The following is a 26,830-nucleotide window of genomic DNA, read 5'->3' as shown; positions in this document are numbered from 1 at the left end:
TTTGTATGTTTGTTACAAATGTCTACGGTATTGATTGAGACAGCACGGCCCTCCTGGACCACATGCTTGTTAGGTTAGTTGTCCTTTAAAGTCTGTTTTCTGAGATATCCACTCCCTTGGAGCAGCAGTTTGATTTATTGGTTGCTAAAAAGCTGCATTTGGAGATGAAGCCACGGGAAAGCACAGGCTGTTGGAGGGGTGGCAGGTAAAAAGTGCCTTCTGAAACTATATGTCAGTGAGCAAAATTCATATCATTATAGATATGGTGCTCCAGCAATGTAGTAAGCTGCCTTAAAAAGGCTTGAATTGCTTAAAAGATTGTCGGAAGGCCGTCTGATTATTAAAATAACATTGAAAGAAATGTGTACAGGAGAAAAACATACTACGTATATACTATGTCTAGTATTATCTACTTGTAGTACGAGGAGTGCAGACATTCCCTTAACAAGCCCTAAATAATCCAGTGTGCCATCACGAATTTTAACTTTGATTTATTTAACCATTATGACTATTTAAAAAATCCTGAAAAGTTAAGCAGATGGTGTTTGTTTAGATAAAACCTATAATCTCATATTTCATGACTTTTCATAGCATGGCTTTATTTATCATATAGTGAATTTTGGGTAGTGGGGGGGTTACCACTTATATCTGTAACTGTCTTTTTGGAGTCTTTTATGACCCTTATTGAAATCTGTATAAAATACTATGCTCAGCATTTGCAGCATACCTGGTTGCCTAGTAACAGATATTGTTTACACACATCTTGGTTTAAAGACTGCATAAGCCAGAGCTGATAAGTGAATATATCGGGGATTGTAGTTAGATTTAAATAATTAATGCAGGGCTGAAGGGGTCGCTGATGGGATGTTGTGACAGTGAAGAGCAGGGCAGAGTGTGTGACAGGTCGAGTGGAGAACCAGGCAGGTTGCTAGCGGGGGAACCATAGCTGAACTGAGCGGAGAGCCCAGTGTAGTGTACTAATCCAAGCAAATAAAGAGTGAAATGTGGCTGCAAACTGGGGCGGGCCAGTGTGGACACTCGATGAGAGAGAGGCTGCAAGTCCAGTGTAGAGGAGGTAGATGTGGATGAGAAGAAAAAACTTGAACTCTTCTACTTAACAAAAAAAATTAGCAGGGTGGTGCAGTGGTGAGCGCTGTCGCCTCACAGCAAGAAGGTCCTGAGTTCAAATCCAGTCAGAGGCCTTTCTGGTTAGAGTCTGCATGTTTTCCCCATGACTATGCGGTTCTCCCCGGTTTTCCCCCCATTTTTGTTGTTGTTTTTAATTTACTTTTGGTTTTGGTTTTAACCCGGGTTGTTTTTCCTTTGCCAATTTGTTGCCTTTTCCAAAATTTCCTTCCCTTTTTACTTTTTCCTTACCTTTTTTTTTTTCCGGTGTTGTTTTTGTTTTGCCTTTTTTGTTTTTTATTCAAACCATTTTAAACCATTTTTAAACTTAAATTTTTTAAACCTTATTTTTGACCTTTGTTTTTTTTCAAGGTTTCCAAAAAATAGTTATTTAAAAAATGACTTCTTTGCTCTCACTGCTGCTGTTGCAGGATGGCATTAAAATCTAGGTGATTTAAAGTGCTGGTGGTCCTGGTTTTAAAATACAAAAATGTCAGGCTCAAAGCACTTAATGTTTTCATTTACATTGTCTGAAGAATTCTCAACTCTCTGCTCCTTTGTTAAATGTTATCTTCTAGCTGGGAAAGGACTTTTTTGTTCAATTTCAAGCATTTTGCAAGTTGATTGAGGCTTGCTTGCAATCATTTTTTTCCAACTGACTTTCTTTAAGACGAGCAGTAATCATTTCGTAATTGACGTTTTACGGCTTTGAGTCAACATTGTTAGGTTGATTAGTGAGAAGATCTCTTTAGGTGAGAGCAAATTACCCCAAGGTCAAAATTAGAAGATTTTGATTGTCTGTGGATTACACTTCTGAAGTGTACAGTGCCCCAGTTTCCTTCAGTGATTGAATGCTGTTTGCTGCATTTGTCTCATCTTTATGAATCTTAAAACTCCATAGTCACCCAATAATCATTTCATTTGGAAAGCAGATTTTTGAGTCATGATTTTTTTTCTTGTCAGATTTACTGATATAACCTCTTACTGTTACCTGTTAATAAAAAATGATGATGAGAGCAATAACACAAATTAAAATGTACAGTTCTTTCATCGAAATAAAAATTCGCAGTGCTACATCGGTATGTCAACCAGCCAAACCTACCTAATCCTGTTTTTGACTGTTGGTCTGCTGAATTGCCAGTCAATACTTATTATATTCAAAATAGATGTAAATCATCATATCAGTAAATCTGTGAATTAACTTTAGAAACAAAATTAATACTTTGTGTCTCTTGGCGTAGCTTCAGCGTAGGCCATTATGCCTTTTGTACATAAAATTTTTCAACACCGCATGAGAGGTGGGAACAAATATGTCTGCACTTTGTCCATCTCGGGAGCTTAAGCTGATTCTGATTGCATTATTCAGTGCTGCTTAAAGCACTTTTCAGTCTTTCTTTACAACATCTACACCACAAATCAAGTGAATGAAGTGGAGTATGCTGTTTTCACACAATCTTTACACATGAAATTTCCATGCCAGCATGTGTGGTTGTTTATACAGCATGACATCGTTACTGGACATTCTCTTGAAATTTTCTCACAACTATTCCTGATGGTGTGACTCAAATATCCCACTTTCTTTACTTTACCTGTACATAGAGAAGTGAAGCTGATAAACAGAAGTGGAGCTAAAAAAAACCCAGTCCTTTCATCTACTGACGTATGACACTACATCACTGACTTCCTCATTCACTTTCGATTTGTATTGGCCGTTGCCTACAGCTCTTTTCAATGTGTGTGCATAGGCTTTCTATTATTAAATCTGGTTAAAAATACACAAAGACTGCCTAAGAGCGTTAACTGACTTCAGATATCAGATCTCATGCTGCTGCCTATTGCTCTTTTTCAGCTTTGCAATCAACTGTATCGTTTGCTCCAACTTTTCTGCTCTGTTTTGCTTTTGAATTGTTTCCTATTTTTATTGCTTGAATGGTCTTCATAAGATAGACACAACATTCACGGCTCGCAGAATATTTACACTTTGATCCTTATCTGTTTTAGCTGTACACGTCACATATGTGTAGCGTCATTTCGCTCCTGTATACAATCCTATTGTTTTTTTTCCCCCATAGCATTGCATAAAAACTTGCCCTTTCCTTGCAGTGTAAAACAGACTTCCTTCTGCGCACACACACACACACACACACACACACACACACACACACACACACACACAAAAAAAAAAATCTTTTCTATTCTACTTTTAGGATGGGGGCAGGTCAGATTGTTAGATGAATGCATAAGTAGTTTTCTGATGGTGTTTACTTATTTTCTATATTTGTGTTTGTTATGGTCTGCCCATTTTACCCTGCATTATTATTTTGAATGCTGCAGGAAAGCACAGACTGGGGATTTTTGGTGATGCCTTTTAGCATATTCTTTTACAAATCCAAAGAGCCACAGTAAAGTGAATTGGCCAGAAAATGTCTTTTATATTCTTTCATTCTGCTGGGAGGATTTTTCGATGGGAGGAAAGCCTGACGTAAAGCGTCATTAGAAAATATCACCCGCTGCTAAAAGGTGTAAATGTGGCAAGAAGTTGGGATCATTTCCATTTTGTAGTGAACACGACAGTGAGCACACTTTGCTGCTTTGGGTTTGTGTGTGTTTGTATTCGTATCCATTTGAGTGCAGCATTACGGTTGTGCTTTGATCGCAACATAGGAAAGTTATCACTGCAAATGGAGGTGCTATTCTTTATCTCTGCTTGGTTCTGCCTTTTGTCTTCAAACCAGACTCTTCACATCTTTTCTCTCCCACTGCCGCAACTACCACTTAAAGCTACACACACATGCGCGCGCTCACACGGCCGTGCACCCGGCTAAACACTGCTCGAACACACATATGCAAAACTAACAAAACAGACTGCCTATGATCCCTTAAAGAGCTTCTCAAAATGAGTGCAAGTAACTTTTATTATGCACGCTTGCACACACATGCATACACACGCATGCACGCGGTCACACTCTTCTACTTCTACTTCACACAGAGTATATTCTCTCAGAGCAGATTTGCATACTGATTTTGATGTTGCTTGTTGTTTATGTCTCAGATTGCGTGGTGTGACCCAGTTGCTCTGTTCATTTTGTCGCTATTAAAGGAAATCCTATTTTTTCAGCCGAAAGGTGCAGGTTTCCTAATTGCTATAAACTCATGGAACTTTAAAATTTACTCGTCAGTACATCTCGTGAATTAGCTGTGCAACATCGGGATGGTTTAATAACTGTGAGGAATTTTAGATTAGAAAATGTAGTCTATGCCTTTTAACATAGTGTCTCTTACTGACAATAGATCTTCACTTTGACAGTAAAGGACCAAAGCAAAGATGTTTTACATGGATGCAAATTCTAGCCCCAGATAAAACGTTAATAAAATTTAGATTAGAGAGCACAAGAAACTGAAAATGCGGTTATTTGCATAAAATATCCCCTCTTCTAGCCTCAAGTTTTCATTGCTATTTAATTGCTAATTATTGTGTGTATCTACAGTTTAAAAATGCAACAACATCACATTCAGGTTTTTATCACTGATTAATGTGCACTTTCAAACCACGACATTAGTAAAGGCTCATGGGTATGCATATTTAATAAGAAAACTATCCTGGCAACAGGTGCATAGTTGCACAACTGAAGTCAAGCAGAAGGTGGGTGTGAAACATTAGAGTGCTGACTGTTGATGTGGTGTCATTATTTCCATCTCTGATTACATGTAATGTCAGACGACACCACCTGAAAGCAAGCTGCTTCAGATTCAATGAATAACAAGATGGAGGCCATTTAAAAGAAGGATAGAAAGATGTTTTGAGTAACTAGTAAAAGGCTTCTGCTGACCTTCTTTTTCTCTTTCACAAGCACAGAATTTATACTTTAACTTGATTTCATTTTTCCTACATACAACATTTCTCAAAACAGTCAGCTGCTGGCAGAAAGAATAGATCGACTGGCCATTTCTCCAAAAACTGTGTGGGGTTTGCTAACACCCACAATTTTGAGAGGTCTCTTGAGTTTATATTCCATTAAACTGCCTCTCTTCAGCCCTGTTTTCTAATATCTCTTCCTATTTTGTGATGATATTTTTTTCTATTTCTTCCTAAAATCAGAGTTGTTAACAGTTTCATGCTTGTTTTCCTCTCATGCTTCTGCTCTGCTTCCCTCTGGTTACACTAACCTCTGACTCCTTCAGACTGGCACTATGAGGGTAAGAGGGCAATCATCTGTTGTCTGTTTTCCTTTTGTATTTTAACATTCCCATATTCTCCCTTTTTGCCATTTCTCTCTACCTCTTCTATGAATGACATTTAATCCTGAACTTTCCTTACATTGGCTGTGGAGAGCGTTGCCTTGCAGCACCTATTCATCTGGGCTAGACGTTTTCCTTTCTCCTGTCTCCACCTCTCCTGCTGCCCCATCTGCTGTTGTCTGTCAAGCTGCCATTACCTGTGTCCCATGTGCTCGTACCATCTAGCTGCTGTGACCTCCATCTGTGAAGCCATTCTCGTCAGTGCTCTGCTTATGATGTTGCCACATGCTTTCACCACCCTGCTTGTCTGGTGTCACTATCGCACAGTCCATTGCTGCTGATGGTTCTGTGGCAGCAGTCATTGATGCCACCTGTTGTAAAATGATACATCAGCATGACAGCATCTGTGTGACACTGAGAGAAAATGTTGACATTCATTTCCTTACAGCTGCGAAATATGAACAGTGTCAGGGTTTTGTTTTTTTTTATCAATTAATTTGCAATTTTAGCATAATTCTGTGACATACCATATATGAGCACTTTATTTATGATTACTACTGTGACTACTGTACATGTAAATGTAGTGCTGTCACTAGGAGTGATGATACCACTGTAATTTCAGCATTTATTTTTCTTCATGAAATCTAAATCTTTAGACATTATTTGAAAATATAATACACTGCTCAAAAAAAGTTAAAGGAACACTTTGAAAACACATCAAATTACAGTAGGCAAAACAAATCATGCTGGATATCTGTACTGATATGCACTGGGTAATGTGTGCTGTCATGAAACTGATCAACCTCACAGGGCTAAATTCAAAGAGACCTCGAAAATCAAAGTGAAAAAAATGGTGTTCTGTCAAAATTTAATTGGATTAACTTAAACATGTCCCCCTATTCTATATAGAACTGCAGGGTTTGAGCACAGCGCTCACTAGAGGATGTGAGGCCCTCAGAGAGATTCATACCAGTGGCCTGCTGGGGTGCTAATTTTGTAGTGCTCATCCTCTGCAAAGGAGCAGATACTGGTCATGCAGAAGGGTTAAGGACCTTCTAGGGCCTGTCCACCTCTCCTGTCTCTTAGAATCTCTTGTTGGAGTTGGACTACCTGTGCAACCTCTATAGGGTCCAGGTATTGCCTCATGCTAACAGTAGTGACACTGACCCTAGCCAAATTGAAAATTAGTTAAAATACAGTTAAAAGATGAGGAGGGGAAAATGCCTCCCCCTTTAAAACCATTCCCATTTTGGGGTTTGTCTCATTGTTGCCCCTCTAGTGCACCTGTTGTTAATGCCATTAACACTAAAGCTGCTGAAACTGATTAACAACCCCCTCTGCTACTTAACTGATTAAGTTAACTGATTGAGTTGATGATGGTAAATGGCCTGTATTTGTATAGCGCTTTACTAGTCGCTAAGGACCCCAAAGCGCTTTACACATCCAGTCATCCACCCATTCATACACACATTCACACACTGGTGATGATGAAGTAAATTAAACTGATTAAGTGTTCCTTGAATGTTTTTTTTTGTTTGTTTGTTCTTTTGAGCAGTGTATATATGAAATGATTATATTCCCAGTTTGGTAAGACTGCTATCTCTGCTTTAGGTGTTCACTATTGTTCTTTATCATTGTGTCATTCTGGTGATGTAACCAGAATTAAATGAATATCATATGCAGACATAGTTTTTAATTTTTTTTTCTTGCATACGCAGAGTGTAAGCTGTCCCGGCCTGGTCCCCCTGCAACCATAGTCACTGTTGACGAGGAGAGCCCAAATGGTACGTGCCAGTTTCACGCCTATGTTTCTGTCTGTATTCCCACGTCACAATGTATTCCAATGTATGGTAATTGCTACTGCACTTAAAGGTTGTGTATTGCACTGTTGGGATTTGGTACAGAGTGTTTTTTGTCATGAATACATAGATTGGTACTTATATAGCGCAAGCTAAATAAGCCTCATTCAGCCAGTCATACACTCAAGCACTATTTTCTATGCCAAAGTGCTTTTATTATAATATAATTTTTCATCTAGTGTGGACTTGTAGTTTATGGTAAATGGTTCTTATATAGTGCCTTTCTACTTAATCTGAGCACTGCTGCTGAGCAGTGCTTTACACAACTTGTACATTGACCCAAGCACTTCCTATCTAAAATTCACACACGCATTCATACGCAGGGTTAGTAGCTTTCCCAAGGACATTTGGCACGTAGACTGGAGCAGACTGGGATCGAACTGCCAACTTTCCAGTTAGTAGGTGGCCTGCTCTACCACATGAGCTACAGCCACAGTTGATGGCACTTGATACTGATAGTTGGTTATAAGAGATGTTATGTCTAAGATGTCATAATTTTTATTGTGCTTTAAATTAAAGATCGGTTCCCTGCGTTTTCGATGTGTACTTTGCTACTGTTCTCCCAGGGTGAATCAGAAATATGCCTGTGTGTGTGCATCTGAATGAATACAGATGGTGTTTGGCATACAGACGTGATGTGGGGCTCCATTAATGAGTTGTCTGCTCCCTGCACAGGTTGTATTTTGTATAGCTGTGCTTCAGCAGTACACAAATCACTGAACCATAGATCAGACATGCAGCGTTTGAGTGGGTCAGGTGAAACTGTTCAGCTCCTCCCCTTCTTTTCTCCCTTCATCTTCTCTCTGGCCTCTCCGTTAACTGTTTCTACGTTATAGCAGTCTCTGTTTTTTTGTGAGTGTTTGCCGTCTGGATTTTGCTGATGATGAGTATGTCTTTACATGTAAATATGTGCCTGCATGTGGTAACTGTTACTTGGGAGGTGCTATATGTTCACTGAGGGAATGAGAAATGCTTTTCCCTAAATGGAGCAGGTGTGTCTTTGTCTCACTCATCTCTCCCTGCAGATATTAGTACTGCAGGTTAACAGAGTTTAATGAGCAGCTCTCAGTACAGATGGCATCCAGAGCTTATTTATACAGTCAAAATACAATTTCACAGATGCTCCACTTACAGAGTACACTGTATGCACTCTGGGCACTGTTTTTGTTTTTGTTTGTTTTTTGTTGCCTGTGTATCTTACAGAGAGGAATCATATGTTCATAAATGCATGCACATTATGTGAATATTTGTATCCCGAGAGTACAAATGACTGTCTCTGTGTCAGATCAGGTCACCTATTCATCAGCGCAATAAAAAAACAATTCAGGCCGTCATAGTGTCTCACCTACTCCTTCCTGTGTGTGTGTGTGTGTGTGTGTGTGTAGCTGTGATTTGGGGCTTTGATCGATTGCTGGGGGAATTTGTGAGATGGAGGTAGCCAAGCCTGTATCCGAAAGCCTCTCTCGCCCCACATGTGCCTATGCACTGTGTGAGGGATTTGCACTAATCTTCCTCATAAAGCTCTCATTTACCTGGGATATGGGTCTCTTCTGGCTCCACCATCCTTTTATTTATCTCTCTGTGATGAAACAGGCAGAGCCCATCCTCACCATAATGGAATGTAAAACAGGAAACCTGCCGTTATTGACCAAAGCAATTATCCATCTAAATGTGTTTCATTTCTTCTCTTCTGTCACACAGAAACCATACAAATGGCACATAATAAGATCCCATCTCTTCGAAGCATTTGCCTTTACATTCATTCATGTGTGTGAATGGGAAAGCAAACAACATAATCACTCTTCTGTCTGGCTTTGTTTGGTCAGGGTCAGAAAAGATAGACAAACAAATAAATATATAATCCTCTTCCCCCTGCCTTCTCAGAAGAACAAATTTGATCTGAGGCAGAAGAGCCAAAAAAAGTATACGGTTCCCCGTGGAGGAGGTGTGCTGCTCAGAAACATAATAACATTTGCAACTGTCAAAGCGCTGTATCAGGAGTTGTTCATTTATTGATTGTCTGTGAAGATTTATATTTGACTCAGCTAAGAGGATAGTACTTGGTATGGACGTTGTGAAAGAAGTACATTTTCTTGTCCTTTTTCATTTCGGTTTCCTTTTTTTTTCGTTTTCTTTCCTTTTTGTTCTTGGAGGTTCTTATTTTAGAAAAAGGAGAGAAATCAGGAGCGGATAGCAGCACAGTTGCTCAAATGAAGCATAACATGTTTAATTTATCTGAGCTGTTGCTTCTGCAGATCCACTGACAGGTGCCAGGCGCGACACATAAAGTCTCACTCACTCCATGAGTCGATCACAATTGGGAAGACAAAGCTTGTTTTCTATAGGCTCCTTTGCTTATTCAGCCCATGAGCTTGATCCAAAAGCATTTAATCAGATTGGAGAGATTTCTATCTCATTGTTTAGGGGCAGCTGCATATGTGGAGAGAGAAAAGAATCGAGTAGAGAGAGAGCTTCCTGCAACAGCAGCGAGGAATCGGAGTATCCATAAATAAGTATGCTCTCTCTGAACTTGGCTCTGTAAATTCGCGATTTGTATCAACTGTTGCCTGAAGCGTGTGAATATCCCGTTAACCCCCCTGTTTATCGAGCAGTTTACGTAGTTTAGGAAATCATAAGTGAGTGTTACTGAAGGGCTTTCATAAAGGGAAGTCAATCTAGCAAAATGAAATGCAGTGTGCTGCTAAGGTAGATCCAGTCTGAACTATGATAAGTAGTTGCATTTTGATCAGTGCTGACAGGCACTAACACAATCAAAGTAAAAATCCTCCACAGATACTTCAAGTTGTTACTTATTTGGTTGTCATGTAAAGATTTTTATTTATTTTTTATTGCAAGTTATTGTTAATTTGCATATTTTGTCAAAAGAAAATCTATACCTACATATAAACTATGCTCCACGCTATTACTTAAAAGCTTATTTACTGGTGTTTGATTTTTGGCATCGCTTAATTTTTCAGTAATTTCAAGTTAAACATATTTTTATGATGAAATCAGCAATCGTCTGTAATATCGCAGGTTCTTTACCTTGCAATATAAACTGCCTTGAAGCAACTGTTGTTGTGATTTTCAATTCATTGAATTGAATTTCACCCCATTCTAAGATAGCTAAAATGATCACAAAATCAACCAGTGCAGAGATATAATCTCTCCAGCATGTGCTGGGTCATCCCTGGGGCCTCCTCCAGGACATGCCCAGAACTCCTGAACGACCATGCTCAATACATTTTGGAGGAAGTTTATTTCTGCCGCTTGTATCTTCAGTCTTATTATTCTGGTCACTGCCCACAGCTTGTGGTCATAGGAGAGAGTAGGTACAAAGCTAGACCTGTAAATGGACACCTTCACTTTCACGTCCAGCTGTGTATTCACCACAACAGACAGCGTACAGTGTCCATATTACAGCAGACGCTGCTCCAATATGTCTTTAACCTCCATTCTTCCCTCACTCATGAACAGCACCCCAACATACTCCTTCACCTGGGGCAGCAACTTGCTCCCGACCTGACCTGGCTGAGAACCATGGCCTCAAACTTGGAGTTGCTAATTCTTATTCCAGACACCATCCCAGTACAAGCTGCAAAAAGCAGAGATGAGATTCTGAGATCCTCAAATTTGACATCGTCAAATTTTTAGGCGGCACCTAAAAATTCTGTCCATAAATATTATGACTAGAATCTTTGACAAAGGGCAGCCTTGGTGGAGACTGGCACCCAATAAGAATGAGTCTGACTTGTGCCTGACAATGTGACTTGCCTTTACCTGAAACAACAAAAAGCAACAAAAAGCTACAGACACACTATATGCACTATACGTGCTATGCTCACGGCATGTTGTAATGTGACAGGAGAAGCAAACAGTTTCTACCTCCCACCTTTGTTTTCGGGACCAAAGGTAACATCTTTTTGGAGTAGATTTTCCGGCCGATCATTGGGCAGTCACATCAGCAGATAGTGTTTTCCTCACTCCCAGGAGGGTTATTGCTGCTTGGATTGGGGCTTGAGGTGTAGGAACTCTAGTTCCCATTTCATGTGTGGCACAATCTGGAAATGTCTCCACTCTTTCAGGTAAAAACAGCGATGTCTCTAATGTTCCAGTCTGGGAATTTCCCCATGTAGATGATAACAGAGGCTTTTCCCTTCAACATGAATGAATGAAGTGTCATTGATACTGTTATCTTATTTTCATTGATACTGTATAATTTAATGTTTGACCCAAAAGGTTTTGGTAAACAGTAATTGCATATATATATTTCCTTTTATTTTTGGTTTTATTTTTGTTTTTTTCGTCCCGTGGGACGCCAAAATATTTTTTGCATAGGACCATCCATCCATCCATCCATTCACTACCGCTTATCCTTTTCAGGGTTGCGGGGGGTGCTGGAGCCAATCCCAGCTGTCATAGGGCGAGAGGCGGGGTGCACCCTGGACAGGTCGCCAGTCTGTCGCAGGGCTAACATACAGGGACAGACAACCATTCATACTCACATTCACTCGCACATTCACACCTAGTGGCAATTTGGATTATCCAATTAACCTATCCCCACAAACTGCAAGTCTTTGGACGGTGGGAGGAAGCCGGAGTACCCGGAGGGAACCCACGCAGACACGGGGAGAACATGCAAACTCCGCACAGAAAGACCCCGGCCTGATGGTGGAATTGAACTCAGGACCTTCTTGCTGTGCGGCAACAGTGCTAACCACCCGCATAGGACCAATGAAGGCAAAATTTAAAACGGTGACATAATTAGGAACAAACTGAATTAGCCAGTTGACAGGATGAGGGTTAGGATACACTAAATTCCACAGGTGCATCTGGCACTATTACTTCTGTGCTGCCATACTGTTAAGAGAGAGAGAGAGACCGGGGCGTTTACTTCCTAGTATATTGGGATAGACACCATATGTTGCTGGGAAAACACCAAGTTATGGTTAATTTTGTCTGTATATGTTGCTGAATGAGCTAACCTACTGTAATTATTCAATACAAAGAGTACTAATATTAGCTGATCAACTACATGTAGATGTTATTAAGTCTAAAAAATTGCCTGGTTTTCTTTCACTTTTTGTTGTTATAGATACACTTTTTTTAACCTCTTTATTTCTACTCTAATTATATTTAAAAGAAAAAAATATTATGTTCTGACCCAGAGGGCCAAGGGGCTTGCATTGTGGTGAGTGTATTGCAAATCCTGGGGAGAGGTCTAGCTTAAACTCGTAGCCACTGAGATATACCTTGACTTACACTTATTGTTATGACAAGGCCGTCTTATTAACAAACTGTTAACAATATAATCTATAATGCCATGCAAACTGAATAACTAACTTTCTTTAGTTTCATAAGGTCATGTTATTTTAATAAGACAATTCATAAAATGTTCCTTCCTCCGCTTCTTCACGCTTGTCTCTGAACTTGCATCACATTGAGTGAATACAGCACTAGAGTCTGTATGAAGATGAGTGAGTCACTTAAAACTTGTGGAGCACTTCAGCTGTTTTCTCTGGTTTGTTGTCAAGTCCTTCCCCTCGCTGCTTCATTGGTGTGTTGGGTTTTAAGACCCACGATAACTAGCACAGCGTAACCTTGACATGGAATTAAAAGATTTGAGAGAGCTGAACAAATGGCAAACACAATATGTGTCATTGCTGAATGTCTTTTTAAAGGTCTCTCAGCTCATCCGTGATGACTACTTCAGTGAGTGCTGAGTGGTGAAGGGTTTCCACGTGTGTAAAATACCAGGAGTATTCTGGTTATCTGGTATTCAAAGGGCTTGTAGGCATTTTTTAGTAAGTGTTAAATGTGTTATGTTTAAACAATTAATGAGATCCAGCGTACGTGTGTGTTTTTCTCAGCCACCAAGGACTCATTAATTTCTCTCCTTAAAGTGAACTCAATCCCTCAGACTGTGTGTCTCCACCAGGGTTGTCATTAGTTCAATCATCCTCTCAAGTTGCTTCATTCCTTTATATCAACATGTTGCATAGTTGGTCTGTTTCAAGGCTTTCTCTTTCTTTATGTCGACTTATTTCTTTTCTTTTTCTTTTTATGACACAGTGACTAAAGATGCTTGCACTGGCTGGGAATTAAACGTGTACTTCAGATTAGGGATCAGTTTTTTCAATTAAAATTGAGCCACATTTGGTTGTAGCTGAAAAGCTGAAAAAAAAAAGTAATTTTATTCAATTAATTGCACCTGGAAGGCAGTAACATTCGTCTAAGGTTTGCCCAACAGTGGGGTAGGTGTCTGGTGAAACACCCCCAGGCATGTAACACTTTCTTTTGCTTCACTAAGATGAATCTTCAAACACCTTTTAGTCCTGAATGTGACTGGACTCAAACAATAGTAGCTGTCTGGAAGGGAGCAAATTGATGTGTGGGACTTTCAGTACCACCCTGTACAAATAGCACAGGTATAATTTGTAAGTCTTGCTCCAAGTGTGTTGAAAACTTATTGATCCCAAGAGAAAGATGAGATCCTGCGTTCCACTATTGCCCTGAACTGAAACTGTCCCTGCAATGCTGGAGCTGCCTTTGAGATCAGTACTCTGGAAATATAATTGTTATGCTTGCATTTCAACAGTATAAATGGAAAACAAAAAAAGAGTTACTTATGATTTCATCACTTAAGTGACAAGAAGATATATCAAACTACTGCTATTCAGATGCAGAATGGTGCTATATTTTGGCAGGGGCTGTCATTAAATTCACAAATACGATGAAAAAAGCAAACAAATAAGATTATAATGTGCTTTTCATAATAGCATTATGATTGTTGTTGTGCAGAGCATGCTTTTGTTAAATCAGTTTTCTCCTGACTTTAACAACTTCAGTTTCAGTTTATATTCCACGCACACTTAGTTGGGCATAAAGGCTCATTTATGTAGTCAAATACTTGTTATTCCACCTTTTTTCATTATAAAGGAATATATGCACTACCATACTACTGCTGTGAAATCCATTCTATACCTACGAAAAACAGGCACAAAGCGATGAGAGATTATTGACAGATTTTACAGTATATTACCTGAGTCTAGTAGAACCTACCGTAGAACACATAGATAAAGACTGCAAACCATCTGGCTTAGCAGTACATTTCAGAACAGAGAAGTTCAAACCTAAAAGACTGATAAGAATTTAACCTTTTCTTAGTTTTGAAATTCACCAGATTCAAGGGTGCAGAAAAAAGCATTTTCCTCCTGATTTCTGTCTTCTCTTTTGTATATTTGTCTTATACAAATACGTTTTAATATTACACAAAGGTGACTGAGTAAATAGAAAATGCAGTTTTTAAATGATGACAAAGCTATCCAAACCTACCTATGCAGAGAAACAGTAAAAGATAAAAGATTTCAACAAAGGATATATCATGCCATGATCTAAAGCAACTCAAGAACATGTGAGAAGCAAAGTTATTGACGTCAGTCAGTCTGGAAAGTCCAATTCTCAGGCTTTGGGAGTCCAGTGAATCACAGTGAACTTCCTAGGAAAAATACAGCAACAGTACTAGACGACTCATCAAGGGAGTCTCGAGGACTCATCTCAAATTTGCCAGAAAATATCTTGATGATCAAAAAAACCTTTGTGAAAATATTCTGTGGACTAAAGAGACAAAAGCGGAATTTTTTTGAGCTCTGTTATATCTGATGTAAACCTTACGTCACAGCAAACATGTCAATCAAACATGGTGGTGGTACTGTGATGGTCTGGGGGCTGCTTTGCTCCGTCAGGACCCGGACGACTTGCCATAATTCCTGCCAGTTACCACAAATGCAGCTCTTGCTGCCACAACAGTTATTAGGTTTGGTGTACGCAGTAGCTGACTACCCTCTACAGTACATTCACTTAACGCAACCTTAAAACTAACCCTAACCCTGGACTGCAGGGTTGTTTTTTTGTCTTGGTGCTTGTTTAGTATTAGTCTATTCCTCACTCGCAATCGCAGACATTTAACATTAGAATTTTTTAGTAAAGTGTCTAAAAATCCAAAGCCACTCAAGGGATAGCTCTTATTCTACATAGCAGGATCTTGGGTATTTGTTTTATGCTTAATAAGTGCAATTTAGCAGAAGAGGAAACATCTGGACAAACTAAGGCCGAGACACCTAAGTGGCCAATTTATTTTTGTACATCTGTACATCTGTTGCTCAAACAAAAGGAGTCTTGCTGGCTTCTGTTCACATGCATGTGGGCATTAGTGAAATGAGTGCATATAGCTTGTTGTAGTAACGTTATAGTCTGTGAACATTTATGTATTTTTGAAAATTATTTTCTGTAGATGTTTGATTAAGGATTCAATATAAAGGCTATGTTCCCCGTTCTGTGTTAGACGTGTGCACATACACAGACACAAACAAAGATTGGTCTCAGTTCTATGATCACGGCCAGTTGTCATGATTGCTAGGTCATCAACATATAATTAGAGCGTAGCTAAAAGGCCCGGATTAGTGCACAACACCTGTTCCTTGTGGATTAGAGAGCAAAACAGGAGGGGAGGGGAGGGCATTCAGTGAGCCTCACTTACACACTCCATGCAGTACACAATGAATACCTCAGTAATACATTTATATATTTCTGTATATTTTGTGCCTAACAAGCTGTTTTTAATTTGGTTCAATTTATTATAAACTCTCTGCTTTCCAGGCACCGAAAGTCTTTGTTAATCAGATTGACAGTGGCCTGCAACAGCCTGTACCTCACTGTCTACTTGCATCTAATTAGACTAGTGTGTGTGATAATTCTATTTTTTATTTTTTTGTTCAGAAGTGGAGTACATGTTTTAGTGTTTGATGTGCAAATAAAGACACCAATTACAGTATATTGTTGAGATAAACGGTCAGCATAATTACATCTGTTCTTGTTGTAAATCGCTTTGTGCTTATCCTCATTACACCATAGAAGCAGGCCATTCATTTTTTTGTGTGCTGCACTGTGTTATTATTTGCATGAAAATACTTGAATTCTTTGGGGTTTTAAATATCAATGAAAAATGCTCAGCCTCTGAGATGCAAATAATCTCTGAGTCAAATTGCCTAATCTAAGATAATGTGTTTACTTTATGCACGATCAGGGAAAATCACAACATGTTAATTAAACGTTCCATACTTAACTCACCCAAACAATTTTGTTTTCTCTCACTACATTTTTTTTTAAGGCAGCAGAAAAAAAAAGAGTCTGTTTTATCAGTCCCGAGGCTGGCTGATGTTAGCATACATCCCTCACTACATTATTCAGCTGGTTTTCCCAAGAATATGATGGGATTGTCACCTTAGATTAATAGTGTCATCATGGAATATGTGGGGTTTTTTTTATTATTCACATCTCTCTAAGGGAATCCCACAGTAGTAGCCTATACATGAAGAGACTATAGAGCAGAATGATTATTTTCCACACTGTATTGTGCACACAGGCAGCCTGGAAACTTAAATCTATAAAAGTTTGGCCTCTACATAAGCAGCGCCACAGAAAAACCTGGTCAACAAATAAGTGTGAAAATTGTTTAGACATTCTGTCCAGGCGGTTTACATATATAAATAAGCTTTTCAACCTACATTTATCTTTTGAGATGTAGAACTCACGGGAGAATAGAAGTGGGTTTTTTTTTTTTGGTTTTTTTTTTAAAGCTGCAGCGTTAACAATGTTACCCAGCATTGTTAATGGCATCATTTGCAGAAAGGAAATGCAGAAAACATGTCAGGTTGATTCCACATACATGGAATATTTCGTTATTATATAAATGATATTTTGCTGAAACAGTTACGGTACTGGAACACATGTGTTTTAAGTTTCAACTAAAGCTTCAGCTGCTATAACCAACCATGTTCCAGTGACTCCTGACCAACCTGAACTGTGTAGCACTTGTATTTGGGTATTTCTCTGTTCCTCTCTGGGTGCTGTCAGCTCCTGCTAGTTCATCTGTAATGTGTGCTTTTATTCATGGGTGTTTTTATAGCTTGTGGCTGATTAGTTTGAATTGTTTTAGCTATAACATATTTAGCTAACTGGCCAATGATGTTGCGTTATGATAATGTTTTTTTTTGTTTTTGTTTGTTGTTGTTGTTTTGTCACATCTCAATACAGCACAAAAAACCCCAATATCACACAGTCTGGGTCAGCAGAATGTGTCATTTGGGAACAATGGGAACAGTACCCCTGAGAAATTATGATCGGTAAAGTCTGCACTCACTAGTCCCTGCTGTTGGCTCTGCACCGATTGTCCATGCACACCATCAGCCCGTTTGTGCTTTTCTCTTGGGCTCCAGGATTTAACTGGGAGCTGGTTTACATACTGGTTTGTCTTTACCGTTTGTTATTGTCAGAATAAAAATATCGTTGTAATTCTTCGTCTTCATGACTTAACACTGCATTAACATAGTGCTTGTCCTTGGAGCAATACAAGATTTGGGAGCTTTTGGAGCAAATGAAAGTATCTGTGGGTGCATTGTTCTTCAGCCCTGTTAATAGCAGCCTTGACTCTTTTGAATGGTTTTGCTTATTATCAGCAAAAAGGAATCATGGTTTTAGTTATTCATTGTATATACAGTAATATCCAAAGGTTTTGGTGGAATTATATCATTATATCCCACACATATTATAGATATGTGTGGGAACTAGCATAGGTTGTTTCTCCTTAAACTTAGTTAAGTATGCTCTTTAGCATAAATATGTGCTGCCTGTATTATTGGATATATTTGTGTTTGTCAGCTGGTAATTCACATTCATCTTTTGATTAGATATAGAGGATTCGTCATTCATTTTCAAACACATATAATGAGATCAAGGATTAGTTTAATCCTCACATCAGTTTGAACAGACATTAAAATGATTGGCCATTCATGTTTCATGTTTGGAGCAAGCAATACAATCTGAAAAGCAGAGTGTGCAGTGTTGTGCAACAATAGAAAGATGACCACTTAGGCTGATCTGTTTATTTATTTTTTATATAAGATGACCAGAATCCTACTTGTTGGATAAAGCATTTTATGCAATTTGCCTTTTCTAATTATTCAGACTTTTTTTTTTAGCTTTTATTTATTATTGATTTATTTACTTTTTGACAATGGAAGGACGACAGGGTAGCTAAGAGAAAGACCAGGAAGAAGGCATGCACTTAAAGGCCTGAGGGCAGATTTGAACCCAGGCCCCTCTGCTAGCCTTTGACTCACTTGCTCAATCCAGTGCGCTTAAACTGGCTACCCTAGTCAGACTCCTCACATCCAGTAACATCTCTTGTTTCACCACCTGGAGGCTGGCTGGGTCATTGTGGTGGCAGATTGACGAAAAAACACCTCTTAGGTTTTATTCTACTAAATCACACCACTGCCAGCTCTAATTCCTAAAGAGAATCGATTTCTAACTTTTTGTTCAAGGGATGACAACGATGCTTTAGCCAGTCTGAGATTCAGAAAAATCTGAACAAACACTGGATGGATTGAATTTTGTAGAAGCCAGTACCACAAAACCAACATTTCTAAAAGGTCAAACCTTTCACTTTTGTTTATTAGTAAATATATATATTTTTTTCATTGTGTATATCTTTTTTGTATCTTTCATCATCTTCTGTTATGTTGGATAACTTGCCATAAAATTGAATTCACACAGAAAGCACTGTGTCTAAGAATATCATTATATGGATTATTGAGTGCCTATAGTCGGGTTAGGGTTAGGGTAAAAATCAAGTTTTTATGAGTTCTTGAGAAGTTATTTGCTCCAAAATAAAGAAAGCTGTCTCACCTACTTAACTGCTGAGACTGTAGAGTCAAAAATAGACAAAGTTTTGCAATATTAACTTGCTCATTGTTATCGACAAGATGTCGACTTTTCTTTTGATTCCTCATCATCTTTTCTGCATTTTATTTGTTGCAAATCAGAAAAGATGAGAGAAACAGGTTGACTGGAAGACATGATGATTATTATTGGCTTGTGTTGATATGCATTATTATTAAAATTATTGTTGTGTAGACATTATGACTGTGGTAACATGCACACAACAAACTCATGTTTTCTATATATACCTGAATACTTAAAGCTGTATTAATGATCGCATATGTATTGTGTTTTCTTTCATGCGACTAATAGCCAAATTTTATCTTTAAACATTTTCTTAGTTGGCCTAAAGGGTTCTTGTATTTCTAATACAATGTGTAGAAACTTGTTTTATTGGATAAAACTGCTAATGTTTTTATTTTCTGTAAAGCATTTTAATTGGCTTGTTTATTAAGGCCTTGCAATAATCAAATTCGCAATAGCTGTGATAAAACTGCAGAGTATTAGGGTGATTGTTTGTTGACACCCAAACCACATTGTTAGGTTTAGAAAATGTGTTTTTTAAAATGTTTCACTTCAGCTGTTGAATAAATGGGCATAGTTGTAACGAAGCACTTTTGTTTATGTGTGTTTATCTTAGAACGTTAATCGGGAATTTTAAGGACCGTTATTTCAAAAATATGTTTGGATGTCATTTAACGAGAACCGGGAACAGTGTCTGGGTTAAACGTAGCTGTCAGCATCAAAAAACTTGTTTTTCTGTCCTATAACAGTTTTGGCTGTGTTGGTGAATATGCATCAATCTTTCCCAAAGCTTAAAAAATTGAGAGATCCACTTGCCCCATCTCTCATGTCATGCCAATGTACAGTTAGATATAGAATTGCTTTAAAGTGATGGCAGTTCCAATAATATGACATATTTCAAGGAATGCATCAAGTCAGTCCTCCATTCATGATCAATGAAGCGGCTCCGGGCCGTAAATCAGAATGTCATTGCAGATAAAAAGCTTGGTTCTTGAACGCTGAGCTTCAGAGAGGCTGCTTTTCAAATGTAGAGATACTAACTGAGCCCACTACAGTATGCATAACTGATTAAGATAATATATAAATAAGTGAGTCACACATTCACATCATAAGTTTAATGCACACTTTGAACTTTAAAATGAAAACAATTAAAACCTCTGCAACATTGTGTGTTTCACTTTTGATCTTAAGTATTGTATTAGTCATAAAGAGTCATATGAAACTTTCCATTCTTAACAACGAGGATGTCATCTTAAGCATCCCACCTTTGACTCAAATGTTGGACTTTATGTCATTGATAGATCGCCATAGCAGCATAGATATATTCCAGGCTGTCTGATATTTCAGCATTGATCGGGCCTGAGTCAAATATCAAGGCCATCCACTCTCTTTTGAAAAGAGCTTGGTCTCACATTCCAATCCTGATTACCCAAGGAAGCAAATGGACATTGCTCAGCAGTTCCTGGCAACAGGTTTCTTGTTTACAGGCTCTGACCTGTTTATAGGGCTTTGAGGGAGCAGATGTAAGTGTTGACTCCCCTGCTATGCATTGTAAGAAAGTAATTGTAAGTAGCTCAGGATACAAGCCACATGGATGAGGAACAATCATCCAGCATATTTATGTGATCTTGTTAACCTTATTATATATGGCATCATGGTTCTGCAATGCCAATGCTGTGTGCCCTAATGCACCCCCTGTTAGGTTGAACTGTGAGTTCATCAAATCAATGGCCCTTTAGTAGCTTTTCTGGAGGACGTGATATCCATGATTTCCAAGAAAGAACATTTACATTCATGAATTTATGCAAATTGTACTGTCAAAATTCTTGCTGGACCCATTTGTTTCAAAATGAATAGCAATATTACACCAAGGGAAATCATCTGAACAATTTGGCAGATATGGGTGAGACTCTAAATTAATTAGGAATGCACACATTTGTCAGTTCATTACTATAATTTAATTACATTGTGGCATCTGCTGCTGCTGTTGTAACAGTTGTATTTTTCTAATTTTATAACAGTTGAGACTGACTGTAGCATACTCAGCGCTGTCAAAAGTCAGCTTATTTATTCATTTATATATCTAATTGCAGCACTTGACATAAGATTATTAAAACAAATTGAGAAGTTATATTTGTACTCACACTTATGTCATTTTAATTGAAATATTTAGCAACTGTCAGTTACTGTCATTCATTAGGGTAATACTGTTTGATTTTATGTATGAAAGGAAAAGAAAAAAAAACTATTATGTTCAAATAATTATTTTAGCAGTTTATCACAGTGAAGTGTTATTTTTTTATTATTTTATTTTATTATTACTGATTAAAGCCCTTCAATGTTACAGTCAAATGAAATCCTGTTACTTAAAGGTCTGGTGATGATGGCAAGCAAGCAAGAAGAAAGTAGAAGAGCATAAAGAGGCGAGAACAGAACACAGAATATGGGAGAGAAAACAAAAGTTAATGCCATGCAATGGAGCATATCAGTGCAACAGCAGTGCAAAATGCGCATGGGAAAGAAATGCTCACTGGATCACAGGAAGTCCGACAGCAGCCTGAACCTACAGCAACATAAATGAAGGGTAATTCAACATCACCTGACCCAACCCTTAACTATAAGCTTAATCAAACAGGAAAGTTATAAGACTGAAAGTATAGAAGCTGTCTAACTCCTAAACTCACCCGCTTTGTTCATTAAGGGCTAAACTGTCAGTGCACTTAATTGCAGCTCATTTCAATACAGTGGAATTAATAGAAAGTGAACACGCTTCTCTTGCAGCCCAGAAAGTTCTGGAAACAGAAAATATTGTGGTGCCAACAAATTGTAAGATGCTGGGAATACTTGTTTTAATAAAACCAAGAGTCTTTAACAAGTAGCAATGCATCACTGCAAAAAAGTAGAGTGACAAATCTGTGCAGCATGGGATTCAGTAGCCATATTTGGCAGCTGGCCCAAAAGGTTCAGTTTTCCCGACCTTTTTTCTATGATCATTATTTGCAAACAAGCCAGCATGCAGAGGTGAGGTGTATTCTGTAACCAGTGCACAAGCCATATTTTACACTGCAGTGTTATCAGGGGATGTAGGCACACAGTAAATTTCAGTGCTTGATGCAGTCAAACAAGTGTGTGTGTGTGTTTATGGATTCATTTATTATATTTGATTGAACAAGTATTTTGGCCTGATTACTGCAATCAGGAATTACTCATCCCAGTTTCTAGTTCTCAACCTGTGCAAAACGTTATAGTTTCTACTTCAAACTTGCAAACTGAATGATGTTACTGCATCATTTCTATCTTACATCATTCAGGAGAATAAACTGGGCTGTACTCTGCAACTTGGTGAAGGTCATTTGGTTATCCTCTGAAAATATTTGAAGTTGCTCTGAAAATATGAAAGTATTTTTTGTAAATATTTGAATGGCTAGTCATAGTCTGCTAATGACGTTGCTCTGTTAAGGTCCAGGTATGTGTCTTTGTCAGTTGGTTGACTGGCCACTTTGATCTGAACCACTGGATTAATTACCTGAAGTTTTGTACACATAACGTCCAGATTCAGTGGCCCCTTGACTTTTTGTGTAGTGCCTCTATAATGGTGAAATATTAAAGTACTGTGGTTTCTGTCCTGACTTTTCATCCAGTCTGTCACCATTATTATGTCAGAAATTGAGATTGTCCTGTACTGTAGGTCCTCAGTTATCTAGTGCTAACTAATATGTTAACATAGTAAACTGTCATGTCATAAGAACTTGAACTTGAATGGTTGCACTTGAATAGTTTAGATCTTATTTAACTGACAGATGCTTTTCTGTCAGGGTCGGTGGCACATCCACATCCAACTCCCTTACGTGTGGGGTCCCTCAAGGATCTATCCTTGGCCCTGTACCTTTTTTCCTTTACATGCTCCCATCTCATTTCACTGTTATGCAGATGATTTTCAAATCGACTTTCCTCTTAAAACGAATTCTACAGGCTGTCTAAAAGTTTTGCTAGACTGCCTCAATGACATTAAATCATGGTTTGCATTCAATTCTTTGAATGTAAATGATCAAAAAACTGAGATTGTATTATTTGGACCTTCAGACCCTTGTTTTTCTCTTATGGGTGACCTTGGCCCTCTGGAAAATTCCAGAATTTCGTTGCAAAAAATCTGGGAGTGTTCTTTGATAGCAGTTTTTTTGAGAAACACATGAATTCTGTTGTAAAAGCCAGCTTCTTCCAATTTAGGGCCCTTGCAAAAACTAAGAACATTTTGTTATCTGCTGACTTCAACAAAGTGATTAATGCATTCATTTCATTCAGGCTTGACTACTGTAATAGTCTTTATTTTGGTATCAGCCAGGCTCTGTTCTCTCGTCTTCAGCTTCTTCAGAATGCTGAAGCCCGACTCTTGACAGGCACACGTAAACACGACCACATTTCCCCTGTCTTCGCTTGTTTACACTGGCTTCCAGTATTATATAGAATTGATTTTAAGATTTTATTGCTTGTTTTAAGCCTCTAAATGGATTATCTCCATCATACCTCTCTGATCTTTTAACTAAAAATACTCCAAATAGATTGCTCCGGTCAGCTGATAAATTGTTCTGATTGTCCCTAGAAGCTGGCTAAAACACAGTGGAGACCAGGGCTTCTGATTGCTGTGCCCAAACTTTGCAACAGTCTGCCTCTTCAAATTAGGATCTCTCCAACACTTGACATCTTTAAAACCCGTCTGAAAACTCGAGTTTTTGTTTTGTTCTTTGTGTGTATTTGTTCTACTTTTTACCTTTTGCATTTTTACTATGTACAGCATTTTCTTCAACCTGTTGTTTTTAAATGTGCTTATAAATAAATTGATTGACTGATTGATAAGAGCAATTTTAACATCAGCATGTTAGTGCTGTCACTGTGAGCCAGTAGTGAGCGGCTTGCACTGGTATTGACTGTCAGTAAGCATTCAAACTGAAGCAACCTTGTGGTAAACCAGTACAAGGTCCATTTAGTGCAGGACTTTATTGGGCATAAACCACAATTCAGTCAAACCAGTTTAACCAGTTGGTCCACTGAAAGCCTTTTTACAATTGCAAATTTTGCAATTGGATGAGGTTGTAAAATGTAAATCGCAATATTATGCAGAACTATATTTCTGACCATCATTCAAGATCATAACTCAGTAACAGAAAGGGATATTGTGTATGTATTTCACATTTGTACACACTGATGACAAGTGGTGATATTGGCAAGGAAGACCAATTTTGTAACTTTAAAAAAATATGCCCAGGACTCCATGTGACCTATTGCACACAATAGGGGGAAAAAAACAAAAAAATGGAAGAAAAGAAAAAAAACACTTGACATTTCCCCAGAGGATGAGATTGTTTCACAGAACACTTAGAATCATCACTGTTTACTGAAGCAAACAGCTGCTGCTACTTTGACCCCAGTTTTCTACCAAAATGCATAACGACAGATGTTTTTCATGTCAGAGTCTATCATGAGTAATTGTGGAGTGCTAAGTTAGTAGTGATGTTATATCCCTCCTCAATCAGTGATGGCTGCAATACACATACACTGTTTTAATTTTGGCAATGTATGCTGCACAGTAGGTCTCTTGACAGGTGGTGATCATGTCTGTGCTGTATGTGTTAATGAGTCTGTGCCTGAGTGAGATCAGGAGTCAGTATGTGGGCATAACAGCGAGACGTGGCAGAGAAGTTACCTTGATATTTTAGAGATTAGGAAGTTTTAAAGAAAGTCAAACAGTGTGGGTTTTCTAAAAGAAATGCCTTATTTTAAAGCTTAGCAGATTTTAAGTGTAAAATTAGACTTTTTGTAAATAGATGTACTGTAAATAGATAGCTTTTAGTTTTTATTTCACATTTAACATGCACGTAAACCATCCTGCAAAAGGGTGAACATATTTGACAAAATGAAACCTTTGTCTGTTTATATAAGTTAGTATTATTTTTTTCTTCTTTAAATTGTCATGTATTCATAAACAATGGCATTGTCAGACATGCTTCCCTAATGGTGCTTGACCATTTTTAGTACACAGATTATTTGATAGAGAACAATGTAACAGAATACTGCAGCTATTACTATATTTAGTACATATACATGCGTACATACATACAATACAATTAAATGAGTACACAAACATTAAGGAGTTTCAGAGGTTGCATTGCTCTGTGGAATAGAGAGCACCAAAAGTCTCATATTAATAATTGAATTGAATGTGAAATATGGAGGCACGTGCCTCATTTAGTCTTTAGACTGTTCTGTAACATCCAAAATTGGAGCCTCTCTGGACCTCACCCAGGAAGCAGGCATATATGAAGGCCGTGCTTTGTTTTAAAAGCAATCAGTAAGATACCAAAATCAATTCAATTAATAAGTAACTGATGAAGTTATGTCAGTATAGTGGCTGTAGCTCAGGTGGCAGAGCAGGTCAGCCACTAACCAGAAGGTCGGTGGTTCGATCCCAGGCTGCCTCCTGGCTGCGTGCCAAATATCCTTGGGCTGAATGTAGTGTAAAGCGCTTTGGGGTCCTATGGACTAGAAAAGCGCTATACAAATGCAGGCCATTTACCATATAGATTTCTTACCTCATTTTAATCTCCAAAAATGAAAATTTTGAAATGAATATCATATGTATTTTTTTTTTTTGTTAATTATGCAAACAAAGATGGATTAACGATATAATTATGCATTCAGTCTCCCAAGGTTTGTACTGGGGGGATTTTCTTTCCCCCTAAATTTCCTTTTTTGTCTTTTTTTTTTTTTTTTTTGGAAAAAAAAAAAGGCAGGATAGCTACTTGTTTGTGTCTTGTTTATCAGATGCCAAGTAGCAAACTAGGTCAGAAATTAGCACTTTTTTGTTATTTTAGCTTATTATGATGGTATTGATATTGCTTGGGTGGGCTTAAACTGCAGTAGCAATGCATTTCCTGGAGACAGGTCTGACCAAAGTCATGGTTGAGGAAAGTAAAACCTTGCCTCCCACACAAAGGAGAAAATACATGTAACTGCATATCAAATATTAAAATATATGCAAATGAAATGGATATACTTCTTTCCAGAGATGTTGCAGTATTGCAGTTTTAGTGCTGTAAAAAGCCAGTAACTACATAGATAAATAGGCATTTTCATACATACAATTTAGCAATGTTTGGTCACAAAACATTTCTGGGACTGTTCAGAGTTTCTAAGGCAAACCTTCAAACACCTGATCTGGTTTAGCTTTTATACTAGCTGACTTTTTATGTGAATTTGTTGTTAGTGTTTTATCCCGCTAATTTCAGAAGAGAGCTGTGCATAATGACTGCAGCTATTTCCACTCAAACTCCTTTCTTCAACAATATGCCACCATTTCTACGCATGTGCTTCCTGTCTACTCCTATTAAAATGGGGAAAAAAATCTTTTCTTACTGGAGGTCTTTGTGCTAACCACATTTCTTTTTGTTAAATAAAAGAAGTACTTGGCAAGTTCTAGCCTCTGGCAACATTTGCAGTGAGATAACTTCCTGTTTAGCAACTTGTTAATATTTTCATGTGGTTTCTTGTGGCACCATGAACTCATTTTAAAAATGAAAACTGTGGCCACAACTCAAAGGACTGGACTCCATGCTAATACCAATGAGTGAAACTACCAATGAAACTGACTTTTTTTTCATACCAAGCTTGGAAACCTATCAGAAATGGGCCTCCACACTTATCTGCTGCCATCATCTATGGATGCCAGCATTATTGATATTTGGGATAAAAGTGAGCTCTCTGTGTTGTCTCTGTGGAGTTGGTCTGCTGTGAAGCCCAGATCAGAG

General features: G+C 38.2%; 1 protein-coding gene across 2 annotated transcripts in view; it reads left to right on the top strand.

Annotated features, from left to right (window-relative positions):
- Positions 1 to 26,830, top strand: part of LOC102215614 (protocadherin-15-like) — a 221,912-nt gene that overhangs the window by 87,566 nt on the left and 107,516 nt on the right. For both annotated transcript variants that reach the window (XM_005727493.1, XM_005727492.1), the window contains exons 3-4: positions 5,308 to 5,322; positions 7,083 to 7,148. In XM_005727493.1, the coding sequence (XP_005727550.1) occupies positions 5,308 to 5,322; positions 7,083 to 7,148 (81 nt within the window). The remainder of the gene's footprint in view (positions 1 to 5,307; positions 5,323 to 7,082; positions 7,149 to 26,830) is intronic.

The sequence above is a fragment of the Pundamilia nyererei genome, unplaced genomic scaffold, assembly GCF_000239375.1.
Source record: "Pundamilia nyererei isolate P.nyererei 1_Seehausen unplaced genomic scaffold, PunNye1.0 scaffold00024, whole genome shotgun sequence".
Lineage (NCBI taxonomy): Eukaryota > Metazoa > Chordata > Actinopteri > Cichliformes > Cichlidae > Pundamilia > Pundamilia nyererei.
The sequence above is the reverse complement of the archived record's forward strand: the minus strand, read 5'-3'. Positions and strand labels throughout refer to the sequence as shown.